Here is a 13,183-nt window from a genome sequence, read left to right on the forward strand (position 1 = left end):
AAAACACTGAGGTGAAACAGTATTATTTTTATGTCTAAAATGACATTTGTATGAATATGATACCAAGGCAACGAAAAATAAGGTCTTATAAAACACGTGTGATGTTTTTTGATGAAAAAATCATATAAAAATGAAGAAACTCAAATGTTTAAGCATTGCGAATGCGTTATTGGGAAAATGCTTTCGGGCGTTCTAAAGCTTCTGGAAAACTGCGTTATGAAATGCTTACAATTTTTAATTTTATTCAATTTTCATTAATCATTCCTATGGCATTCCTAGATTTTAGATTTACAATAGTTTGCAAACTTTAATAAGTAGATTGTTGTTTCTTCATACATATCTAAGACTGGGCGATCTATCATCCGGGATAGAAATCTCCTTATAAACCACTCTTCTACTCTATCTCGTTTCATTCATGGAATATATCCACAAAAGGACCACATAATTCACCTTTCCTATTCATCATTAGTGTTTCACTTTTTCACCATTAATTCTAGATGATATTCGTTAAAACCTTTGGACTCCAAACCACGACTTCCAAACAGTTCCAAGCAACGAACGAAAGAAAATTACAATAAGGGGGTGACGGTGTACCGCCTGGGACGCACCAATCATTTAGTCTATCTTATATTAACTTTAAGAGTTCTTGCACAGTTGTCCTATCTGCTCTCCTTAATTGTAAAACGGAAGTATCTTCAATCGAACAACAATTCGTTGTAGTTGACGAGTGAAAGGGCAAACGTTTGGGTTACAAACATTTGAAAATGCTTGCTCTTACGTGCTTAAGCTATATAAAGTATCTTTCGGTTCTATTCCATTCCGAAGCACAACGTCCAACAATTATTTCTGAATTGTATTCCGAAGAAAAGTAGATTTTGATTTAAAACGGGCATAGGAACGATTCCATGTGTTAAAGAAAAAAAAATAGATTGACCTGAGGAAACCCCTCTTCACTTATCCAGTAAGATGAAATAACACCCAAACTGTGTTCGCTCCTCCTCTTCGTGTTTCCAAGTCTACATCAGACAGAAAGTTGAGCATATTCTAAACATTACTGCATTGCTATCTCGATTCTAGATTCTTTACCTTTTTAATGCATTTGTTCGTAATGTCACATGAGAATTACTTCTTCGACTTATCAGCTACTAAAAAATAGGTTCTTCTTAGGATAGTTTCCTGTTTTTAAATAGGTAAACTTCTGAAATAGATACGCTTTATGACTTAATACCTGATAGGATACGCACACTTTTATGGTGTGAAAACTAGCGGGAAGGAGGACACTATTCCTACGGCACGATTGTTTCTTTTAGTGATTGAAAAATAAAGATACTCTAAGTAACTCATGATAAGAAAAAAAAAATACTACCAAAAATGTAAAATCTTCTATTCCTAAAAAAAGGTTAAAAAAAATTAAACAATATTTCTTTTAGGCAAACCAAAGGTGCTGCTCCGTATCACGAAATTATTCCGGCCAGATGGCATTCATTTTGTTACTTTTAAAGTAGCAACCTGCGATGCGAGTAGATTCGCGCATTCTTTTCGTGTTTTCTAGTACATACTTACGTCTCTTGGAGGTTAGTTTTGCTTGAAAAGCGTTGCTATTTTATGGCCACTGACTGTATGTGTGTGTATGTATGACCGCTGCATACGTTAAGGTTCACAGCTTAAATGTATACTCTTCTCCTAGCGAAAGCGAGAGCCTACTTTCCCCAACGGAAGCAATGATCTTCCTGATCCGACGAACCGCTGGTTAGTCGGGGCAGCTTTTGCTCACAACGCCTCCGGTGGATCTTCAATCCGGCAAACAGCTTAAAGGTGGCACTGCACAGATTGCACTTGTGAGGACGTTCGTTCGAATGCAGCTTGCGGTGCGTTATCAGATTCGAGGGATGTACGAATGCACTCGAGCACAGATCGCACTTGTACCGCCGCTCGCCCGTGTGCGTCCGGATGTGGATAAGCAGGTAGTCTTTTCTCTTGAAGCGCTTGTGACACTCGGTGCACTTGAACGGCCGGTCGGTTGATGGCACGAACGCGACTGCTTCGTTGCGCTCGAAGTGACTCAGCACGTGCTTCTCGAGCAGCGCCCCATCGGTGAAGCTGATGGCGCAAATCTCACACCGGCGACTGACCAGCGACTTTCCGCCCGTGGACCCGCTGCCTGCCTCCCCATCACTGATTGCCCCTCCACCGTCACCGTGAAGCTCTGCTGCAGCCCCTTCGTTACTGGTTGACTGATCTAGCTGTCGTTGCTGCTGAATGGCATTGGAGATAGATGAACAAGACTCCTCGTTGCCACTGCCTGAACTATCAGCTCCACCGGTTCCGCCATCTGACTCGCCAGGCATCGAATGGTGCGAGTGGTGCTTACGCAAATGAGCCAACAGGTTCAACTCACATTTGAATACCTTGTTACAGAAACGACAGCTGCGCACCTTGTTCACCAGCTCATCGTTCGCGTGCGTCGCCTCATGCACGCGGCGCAGCTCCTCCGTGCGAAACATCTTCGAGCACTTCGAGCAGGGGTGCTCCGGTGGAGGCACGTTCACAATCTCCTCCGGATCCGGTTCGAACGCGTTTCTTCGGCGCTCCGTAATGCCAGACGGAACACCATCCCCGACCCGACGGTACACGACCTGTAGCTGCTGGCCCGGCGCAGAATACTGCTGAGATACGGCGCCAGCAAAGGAACCTTCATCGGAACCGATCGGTCTACTTCGAGAAGCTGCAAACTGTTTCAGCATAAGCGCTTGCAGTTGTGCCGCGTCGTGCTCATTCGTTCGCATTTGATCCGTCAGGGGTAGATGGGCGACTGCGGTGGAGGCTCCGCTGGGGTCTAGTGATCCGAGCACGAGCGCACTGTTTCCGGCTGCACCATTGATTCCATTATGCAGTACCATGTGTGCGTTCAGCTCGTCAAGATAGCGAAATATTTTCATGCAATAGTCGCATCGGAACATAATCACCGTCGACGGTGACGATGAGGAAGATGATGAGTGCTGGGATGATAAAATAAAAATTTTACAGTAAATTTCGGAACCGGCAGTCGGAACCCTTCCTCCTCTTGACATGATACCTACTTCTTTTTCCTGATCGCCAACGTCCGCTTCTTCCATGGCTTGCTGCAACAACTCGCTAGGATCCATCTCGAACGAATCGTCCTGCGGTTCTTCCTTTACCTGGACATCACCACCACCACTCCGGTCGGCCGGGACCTCCTGCTTGATTGTCGACATTTCATTGCCGGTGGTCATGAGTATTCCCATATTTTTCGCCTGCTCCTGAAGCACCTGCTCTAACAGTTGTTGTCGCCGCTGCTCCACTAACTGAGCCACTTGCGCGTGACTGACTGGGCAACCTTGGCCGAGACTACTTCCAACCAACTCCTGATGCTCCTGTTGACGCTGGGGATGATCTTTACCATTCGCCTCGCGGAGAAGCATCCCTTCGTCAGGCAGTTGCATATCTTCATCGAGATCGTCGTCATCGTCACCGATGCTATGGTTCGCCATTCTTTTGCTCTGACTCGTCGTCGAAATGTCCGCTGCCATCGCTGGCGATGGTAGCTCACCGTCCTCCAGTTCGATTTTAACAAAGCGTGCCGCATCGATCAGCTGATCACCGTCCGCCGCATAGTCCTCCATGCCCATGTAACCCTGCTGCTGATGCAAGTTTCTTGCGTGCTCCTCCAACAAATCGTAGCTTCCGAAGGATTCGTGGCACACGCGACAATCGAACGATTCCAGCCGCCGATGGGAACGTAAATGATACTTCAGCGTCGAGGGCGAGATGAACGTTTTCAGGCACACCAGACAGGTGTACAGATTGTCGCCCGTGTGAGAGCGCTGATGAATCTTCCAGTTCGATCGGTCATTAAACTTCTTGCCGCAGTATTCGCACGGAAAGAGGTTCGTGCGCGTGTGCAGGTTGTTGTGGCGCCGAAGGGTGTACGCATTCCGGAACGTTCGCCGGCACTCTTTGCACTCGTACTTTCCCTCCCTACGAAGTCCGGCACCGGCAGCAGAGTCCATTTCCATTTCCGATAGGACGCACGTCCGTTTCCGGTTGGTACTGTGAGCGGTCGATACCGATTCCGCCTGCGCCGCCGCTTGCACCGTAGCACCCCAAGACGAGGAAACGACATTACTTCCCTTTTCACCCACCGGAGTAGCAATCAAGTTCTTGGCTACTCGTATCGACCCCCCCCACGTCCAACCCGTCGTCTTTTTCCGCCGCTGCCATGTCAAGCATCGTGCGTATGCCGAGCTCGGACAGTTGGTTCAACGCGATGGCCACCGTTGCTTCATTCTGTTGACTTTCTGTTATCGACGTGGTCGATGTGGCCGCCTGCTGCTCGTGCTCTTTTTCTTCATCCTGCTGCATGTACTCTCCATCTTTCGCCGGTTCGGATGTCGTCCCGGGATCTTGGACCTCACTCGACAGATCCGTTTCTCCCAGAAGATTGTGCAGGATCGTGTTGTTTTCGATGCATTTCTCGCGGAACTTATAGAAATCATTTAATTTCAGATCGCAAATGGCACAGATAGCAGAAGGGAAGACGTTTTTAAGTTTCACCTGTAAGTTTAATGAAAAAAAAACGGGTTTTTTTAAATTGAAACAAAGAATCTTCCTACAATCCAGGACATACCTTCACCGATGTGCAGTCAAAAATCTTCTTGAGGAGCGCGTCATCAATTCCACTTTCGTCCTCGAAGACGCGGGTTAGTTTTTGCTCCTTGGATAAACATAACCGGCATATGCTGCTTGAATCACTGCTTGAAGAACAGAAAGATTGCGAATAAGTTAACATTCTAATTTATGTCCGAGTGCTCTATCTTTTCAGATTGTTTATTAAATAACTTTGAAAAACAGAATTTAATGCCAAACGTGACCCGTTATCTTTGGAGCAGGATGAGCTGGTCAAAGTGTAGCGACTAAAATTAAAGGGGCAAAACAAAACCCCTCATGGGGAATTCCCTGGTGGTAAAAAAAGCGCGGCCATCATTGGGATAATACAGCAAAAAAACAAAAAAACAATAAAACCGCGAAACATACAAATGTGGTCAGCCGGTTACGCACATTGTTGCAAATCGTGCGCGCACTTACACTCTTGTTTGTGATGTTTAAAAACAAAAAAACATCACGCAAGGTCAATAATAGTAAAGTGGTAGTATTGTGGAGTAAACAAAACACACGCACACACACAGCGAACAGAACATAGGCGCATGTATGCACGTGTGGGGCAGCATATACATATCTCCCCCCGCCTCCCCCTCCCTTTCCATCATTCACCCGCCTACTCTTTCGAAATGAAATTGCGGGATGCCGGTCGGTGCGGAGTTATAATACATGCTCAATAGTGGAACACGAACAAACACCTTAAAATATACGGATCATCTTCAACAAGCTCGATATTACGGAAGAAGAAACAACGCCATTACGATTCGCACGCGATCTGGTTGCCCTCCAGAGCACCGATCGGCCACATTTGGGAGGAAATCCGTCAGTCTTAAATTACACTTCTTTATTCCTTGAGAGAAGAACTTAGGACAGAACGCACATACACCATGAAGCTACGCAATACGATTTTACTGGGATTCACAGCAGTAAGCGACTTTGTTCATTGTTGTAATGCGCAAGCCATCTTTGTGAATCATGACGTTACTTTATGAAGAGCGAAAACCCCATACTCGGAGGATGGGGTGGTAGTGGTACTTACGGAGCAAAACTTTTACGTTCTAACAATAGTTGACTGATGCGTGACATTCTCTGCACTTCCGGCACTATTGTTCCACGCTCAAAATATAAAGGCGTTTTCTAGACTCCATATGCATTACAAAGATCACTTCCGATCGTATCCTTCCACAGCATCCTGCCCAACTGACAGCATTGCCCATACTGGCGATGCTTAGTGTCTCGCACAAGATCATCTTATGCCGCTTGTCACCATGTGGTGGATTGAAACAATACCTTTTGCCTTGTTTAAACCTTTTGAATCGAATTTGCACTAAAGGAATTATTTTGAAAGGTTTGTTGTCGAAATTTTATACTTTTGGCTATAACGACTACACTATAACTGGGCTTTCCTTTGTCATAGAACAATCTTAACACTGCGATCCTGGACGATTGCAGAAGAACTTCAAAACATTCTCGTAATACCCAGATTCTTCCGTATTACACAAACAACGAAGATCTTTGCTATCTTAGGGGAAACACACCACAACACCGTGAACATTTCAAACTGATTAGATATTGAGATTGCTCTTCTAAAAACAAGTTTTTACTTCCTTACCACGCGTTACTCACCTTTTCACAACCTCCATTAAGGACTTTCTTAAACATTCTTCATCGCGGCTCGAAACCGTGCTCGACGGCATTTCTTTAACCATATTTGCTACTGCAGGAGTAGGATCTTCATGACCGTTTGCTACTGATGCCACAGAATCTGGACTCTTGTGATTCTGCCAATCCGCTGGTCTTCCTAACAACAAAGGAATAACAATGGGAACTGAACATTAGTCTAACCACATTTTTGTTCTAACAACGAAACACCCACAACCACACACGCACATGCCCATAGATACAAGGGTATTCACTTGTCCCACGCACAGTTTCTGCACAGGTTTTCGGAAATCATGCGGAAACACTTACCGGAGACGCCAGGCGTAAATTGATACGCTTGTAATTTGTGTCCAAATGCTTGGGCACGGATTGTCAAGCACTGCGGCGCCTCAGGGATAGCGTTTTCTTACACGGATGGTCCTGCCAGGCTCACGTCGGGGAATCGAGAACGAAATCTTCGGATGCGATGCGTGCTCGGCGAATTGACCATTTCGGCTATGGCAATGCTGTTCCGTTCCCTAAACGATGCACGTAATCCGGCACATTGCTAGGTCGATGAGATAGAATGGAAAATTTTCCTCTGCAAATGTAAACAATGCACAATTTTCCACCTTTTTCCGCAAATAAACCAGACTGTCAACTGGTTAGCATTTAGTGTTGTGCCAACACTCGGGATTCCCGAAGACCAGAAGATGCGATCCCTAAACTGATTCCGATTCAGATTCGAATCTCAAATCGCAACCATTAGGCATAGGAATCGATATTTTACTGCAGTCAACAAACGTCCATGACAGGCACGTCTGACAGTCAGCTGTCAAGCATTCCGTCTCTAAAGTTAAAACTCGCGAAGTGCAGCTAGGAAAACTGGAGAGAAAAAATTGATTTTACATTATCCAACCACTTCCGAGTGGCAGATTCGTGAGCACAGGATAACTGGAAGGCGTAATAGACACACTGCGGAGTGCTTTTTGGTGATTGGATTTGCAGGAGTTCTGCAACGGAGAGTAGAAGAATCGCAGAAGTTCTAGAACAAATTGCTTTGGCGTACGTTCGACAGACAAGGGGCGGGCAGTGTGACGAATAGTCAAGCAAGCAACGACGGAGGTTTCTTACGCACCACTCGGAACGAAGCAAACGGTATGGAAACGGTTTTGTGTGTTATTCTGGAGCTTGCAAAGCGTTTGCACAAATATTTGCAACAACATATGTACAGAATGTTAAATCGGTCCAAGGAATGTTGTCTATTTTTCTTGCTTTTTTTTTGGCTAGGCAGAGCATCCAACCTCAAGCAGAGACAACTCTGAGTATGTCATCACAACAGGAGCAACCACAGCAGCCAATCGTGCGGCACATTCCTATTCATGTTGAAGGGCGCTCGGAACCGCTGGTAAACAAAAGTCCCGAGTCACAACCGTCATCACAACCTACGCAACACCATCCGTCGGGACACGATAGCCCAAGTATGGAGATGCCGATGCCGAACCAAAATGACTTCTTCAAGCATGGCAGTATTTTTGATCGAGCGCGCAATATCCCTGTGCGGACGTTCACGACCCCTAACCGCGTGTTCACGCAACCCGGATTCAAGCGTGAGCCATCGCCAGGTGCAACTCGTTCGACCGGGTTTCCCGACATGGCGGACCATGTGCGGCCCGAGGCTCAGCCTCGTGGTTCTTCGGTCCCTAGACAAACACCATCTCCGCCGACGGCCTCGTCGACGAGTCAGCCGTCGAATACTAAACATGCACAATACCAACAACCTCCTAACGTGGCACCCCAGCAGCAGGAACAGCAGCAACCTGTCGGTCACGATCAACCTGACTGTCGTCCAAAGGTGTCGGTCAAGGAGGATCCAATCATGAAGATTCAGAAGATCCAGAGAGATGTGCTTGCGATCTTCGACCAAGTGGAGCAATTCAAGGGCGGGAAAGATGGCAAGATGGACAAAGCTTATATCTATCTGGACGAAATGTTGACACAAAACCTTCTCAAGTTGGATTCGATCGATGCCGAGGATCAGCCGCAGATAAAATCCGCCCGAAAAGAAGCTATCAAGAGTATAAACACCTGCATCGCGGTGCTTGAGGCCAAGGCCGAAGCTGGTGCCTCCGATAGTGCGAACGCTAGTTCCACGTCGATCAGCAAGAATAACAGCAGCAATGGTATCGGTAATTCAAAAGATGGCACGAATGGTACGGACCAATCGATGGCCAATAAATCCGCCTCGAACGCGTCAATTCATCATTCGTCGTCCAACTCTAGTCAACAGCTGCAGTCGAATGAAGGTTCGAAACAATAATGAAGTAAGCAAATTATCTTCCGCTTTCCTTAGACAACAGTTTTCCATTCTTAGCCCAAATCAAAACCGATTCCAAAGTTTAAGTTTGCTTCAGCCGAAACAATGAATTTTTGTTGCTTCATTCTTATAATTACGCAAACTGGGTGCCTCAAATAGCTGGTGCAGTGACAACAATGCGTTTATCTTAGAATATTCAGTAACGTTTCACGACGATCGTTGGAACCATGCCGTATCGGAACTACGTGGCATCCTAAGGGCCAGAGATATTAACGGGCAAACCTTAAAAAGCAAAAGATCCCTTAGCCTTATCATTTTATCATTGTTCATTCTTGAATACAATTCGGTCCGCATACGTCCGTCCTATTTCGTTTAAACTTTGCTGATCGAAGTTAATATAGGTCAGCGCGTTAGGATTATGCTGCTTTGTAAAAACAGAAATTCTTTTTCTTACTCATCGTACGCTACTCAACGAGAAAGATGCAAAAAAAGTTTCAAGAGGAAGCTTATTGCCTTGATTTAGTTGTTCATTTCATTAGGTAGCGACTAAAAAACTGTGAATGATTCTAAACTATGGCAAATGGAACACCTATACAATGGTTACTTTTTGAATTAGGGTTTAGAATGGAAAGAGTTGGTGGTTTATTAGGATGTTTCAGCAGAAAGTTCATTAGTGAATCAGCAGGACACGATTGAGATATATTTATTTTTCTTATTGTTTAGTTTATAATTATTTAACAGCAAAACAAATCATTTCAAAAATGGGACAGCAGCTGGCAGCTAGAGAATAGATTGCAACAAAAAAAAAAAAACAAGTTAGACGACATAGGAACAGCATCAGTAACATAAACTAATGAACAATTGGAATCGTAGCGGTGTGCCGAGGACTGGAAGAAGTGCGTTAAAAATCGACGGGTGCAGTGAAATGTTCATATTGGTTTAAGAAACAACGCAACCATTAACCGTAAATAACTCTTGAATTATAATTTTAATAAAACAAAAAACTCACCAGTTTGTTTTAGACAATAAACTTTAATTACCATGTCTAAACACGATGCTGCAGTTCCAGTATAGAACAAGAAATGGCAAAAAACGCCGCGATGTATTAAATAATTCGGTTCAACGTTTTCAGCAACCACGTTGTCTGGCACATGGCCAGGAATTTATTTTCCATATTTGAATGATTCACACTCTTTCATACTATTGACGACTTCTTCCAACGAAATAATATTCTGACAAATGTATCCTAAATCATAACCTATAACAATGCTGAATAAAAGTGCAATTAATCCTTAAATAAATGCTTTGTGATTAATAATAAAAGTTTAATTATAAACACTGCTTAGCGAATTTTTTTTAAATCGTATGGCAACACTGTATTGACTGTCATGTCGAGCATTTCAAAGAAACGTCAAGCCTACCAGAGAAGCATTGAATTGTTTACCACGAACACCGTGCTTGCTGCTGCTGATTGCCGCTCTTTAAATCGAGAATATACCAAGACGAAATACTTTATTTAACACGCAGTTTAAAAGAAGGATCTCCCACAAAGGACGCTAATTTTCCAAGTTTAGATAAACAGCAAGTACTTGAGTTCGCCATGATTATTCCGGTGCGTTGCTTCACGTGTGGTAAAGTGATCGGCAACAAATGGGAAGCGTATCTCGGGCTTCTGCAGGCCGAATATACAGAAGGGTAGGTATTGCTAAAACCAACAGAAAGTATGATAACAGAATATAAGAATAATTATAATGTTTCCTACCTAGTGATGCTCTGGACGCTCTCGGATTGAAAAGATACTGCTGCCGCCGGATGCTTCTCGGTCATGTAGATCTAATTGAAAAGTTGCTCAACTATGCTCCATTGGAGAAATGAGCAGATATTGTATTGTGTTTAAGCTTACTTTATTGATGCGTGTTATTTTGTAAAAATACAACTATAGCGTAACATAACACATTAACATATTATTTATGCATTTATGAAAGAAAAGTATAATAAAAAAATGTTATATTTGTATGTGCCCTAGTGTGGCACCAGCTTCCGTACTCCGATCCTGTACGCGATGTACTTCGGGTGCATCCCTTTTTAATCGATTATTCTTTTTTTCTTTGTCTTTTTACGCATTTTGTTTCTAACATCATTCAGTAGATTATTGTATTCCTCGTCTGATGTTTCTACGTTAAATAGTGTTGGTACATCGGAAGAGTTATCCGATGAAGAGGATGATTCTACTGAATATACGATTCGATTGATTTTACCAGTCGTTTTTATGGGACTATTATCATGTCCACTCTTGTTAGGAGATCCCTTGGCTTTCCGTTCTTCTGCAGATGGATGTGATCGAGGCGACTGTCCCTTGGGAGTTTCAGCAAGTTCGTTCAACTTAGAGTTTTCTGTTGTCGTATCAGTTCTTGTGCAATATTTTTCACTTCCTTTAACAAATGTGTTTATCAATGAGTGCTTGCTAACTAAGGCACATGAATGCTGAGACTTGATTTGCGCAAAGCAGTACCTACATGACTGTGTACAGCCATGCTTGCGATGACTGCGGTAATCATCTTCTTTTTTAAATGTTTGGAAACAAACATCACACATGTATTCTAAAGGTTTTGCGTCCTCAGGACCTCGTGAGATTTTCAGAGGAAACAGCGCTTCAAGATATTCCGGATGAGCCATACAATCCATCACTAGTGGTATCAAACATCCACTTGATGGTGGTGTTATCCCCGGTTCGTTCCGTTTCCTTTGCTTGTGTATTGATGTATCCGACGAAGAATCTTCCTGTTTGGTGTCGCCTTGCAAAATTGGCAAAAGAGCTTCAAGCTGTTTTTCGAAACTTCCTAACCGTAGGCTACGTTCCAAGCTAGATTTGCGGGTTTCCCTTCCTCCTGAAACCTGTGGTGTTGAGGATCGGCTGCGATCTGTTTTGTCTGTTTCATTCGATGATCCTTTTCTGCGTTCTACGTTTGAAGTTGGCAAAACCTTGTTTACCCTTGCGCTGCTATTTTGCTCCACAACCGGCAGTTTCGATGCCATACTTCGCTCGGGGTTACTGTGTTCCGAGGAATCATTTTTTGAATCGCTATCGGCAGACGTTCCAGAAAGAACTGCATCTATAATAAATAATAATCGTTCATTCACATAAAGACAATCTACATTGTTCTTTCGTCCAAAGGTTACCATTTTCTTGCGTGTCTTCGATGGACGTTTGCTGGGCCTGGAGTACGAGCTGGTTCATCTGTGCGATCCTTTTTTTGTTTTGACGTTGTACGAGATTGTTGTGGTTCTTCAACAAGCACTTGTAACAACTTACACAGATGAATTTCACCTGGTCAGTGGGTAAAATCTGCGAAAATGAAATTAGATTCAACTAGCACCCGTTTGTACAGAAAGCACAGACATAATACCTCTACTGTGTAGATATCTTTAATCAACTGACGAATTTCACTGGCGGGTCCAAGGTCTATCCCAAAGTTTGTCGTTCTGTCGAGATCTTCCAAACATAATCGACATATCTTCGATGTTTTAGCTCTTGATTGCTCCATGGTAATGTTTCTTTAAATACACACTACGTTCAACAAGTGGTATCGAATTGTAAATTTTCTGTAGGTTATGAGCACAGAAATCTGAACCAGAAATCTCTGGTAGAACAGACCACGACGAGGTAGTGCCCGCCAGAACATGACAAGTGTCAACAATTTGTTTACAATTTATATTAACCCTTAATATACTGATCTTTGTTCATGAATTGTGAATATGAATAATATTTGTTTCTATTCGTAATCGTAATCAACATGAATAAAGCTGTGCTAACTTATAAGTTAGCAGTTAGACAAGGATCAGTCGAAAACGGCGTGATGGTGATAAGGGAAAATAATACGCAGCCATTATCCAAGCCGTGCCTACAACACCTCTTTTAAATCACTTCGTTAAATACCGTTACTCAAAATAATCCTTTTTTAGTTTTTGATCAAAAAGTGTATAAATTGATTTATGAGACCACAGGAAGCATGGATTGTGCGAAGGTATGGATTCACAAATGGTAAAAAGAGAAAGAATTGTGATGAGGGAGTGCACGAAAGAGCAGGAACTACAAAAGCGCGCGCACCGGGCAGCACATATTAACTTCCCCAGCACGTGCTTTATTTGTAGACAGTTGTCTCCATCCCGTTGCTGATCCACTTAGAACTGCTGGGCTGATGGGGGGAAAAGTAACCGGGACAAGGATAGCACCAGTGCTCCAGCATGCCAAGAGGAAAAGGAAGTCGGGGATAGCTTCGGCTTTCACCTTCGTCAGGGACGGAAGTAAAATTCATTCCATCCGATGCCATTCCCAGTGCAGGAAGCGTGCGCTAGAGTGACAGAAGCCAGCATTTCGTAGCTTGAAAGCCGTGGGTGGAATAATTCGTTTACAGTTTGTTTATTATCCTGTTGGCGGGTTGCAAAAATGCGAAACTACGCGTAGTGCTGTAGTGCTGTGGACGTGTTACACATCGCAAAGTACTCTCTTTAGTGATTTAAAGGGAGGTAAAATCCTTGCTAAAC

General features: G+C 43.8%; 3 protein-coding genes across 3 annotated transcripts; 2 read left to right on the plus strand and 1 right to left on the minus strand.

Annotated features, from left to right (window-relative positions):
* Positions 1-531: 531 nt before the first annotated feature.
* On the minus strand, positions 532-6,944 carry LOC131289621 (uncharacterized). Its single transcript, XM_058318915.1, has 6 exons — positions 6,652-6,944; positions 6,307-6,481; positions 4,649-4,772; positions 4,201-4,575; positions 3,081-4,151; positions 532-2,999 (listed from the first exon to the last, which is right to left on the minus strand). Exons 2-6 carry the CDS (start codon positions 6,387-6,389, stop codon positions 1,701-1,703), a joined length of 2,952 nt encoding a protein of 983 aa, XP_058174898.1. The 5' UTR covers positions 6,390-6,481; positions 6,652-6,944; the 3' UTR covers positions 532-1,700.
* A 258-nt stretch (positions 6,945-7,202) lies between these two features.
* Positions 7,203-8,908, plus strand: LOC131286827 (BAG domain-containing protein Samui). The gene is made up of 2 exons (XM_058315829.1): positions 7,203-7,479; positions 7,612-8,908. The coding sequence occupies exon 2, from the start codon at positions 7,649-7,651 to the stop codon at positions 8,639-8,641; it is 993 nt and encodes a 330-aa protein (XP_058171812.1). The 5' UTR covers positions 7,203-7,479; positions 7,612-7,648; the 3' UTR covers positions 8,642-8,908.
* A 1,291-nt stretch (positions 8,909-10,199) lies between these two features.
* Positions 10,200-10,615, plus strand: LOC131286195 (DNA-directed RNA polymerases I, II, and III subunit RPABC5). Its single transcript, XM_058315118.1, has 2 exons — positions 10,200-10,333; positions 10,405-10,615. Exons 1-2 carry the CDS (start codon positions 10,239-10,241, stop codon positions 10,511-10,513), a joined length of 204 nt encoding a protein of 67 aa, XP_058171101.1. The 5' UTR covers positions 10,200-10,238; the 3' UTR covers positions 10,514-10,615.
* The last annotated feature ends 2,568 nt before the right edge of the window (positions 10,616-13,183 follow it).

The sequence above is a fragment of the Anopheles ziemanni genome, chromosome 3 (genome assembly GCF_943734765.1).
Source record: "Anopheles ziemanni chromosome 3, idAnoZiCoDA_A2_x.2, whole genome shotgun sequence".
Classification (NCBI taxonomy): Eukaryota; Metazoa; Arthropoda; class Insecta; order Diptera; family Culicidae; genus Anopheles; species Anopheles ziemanni.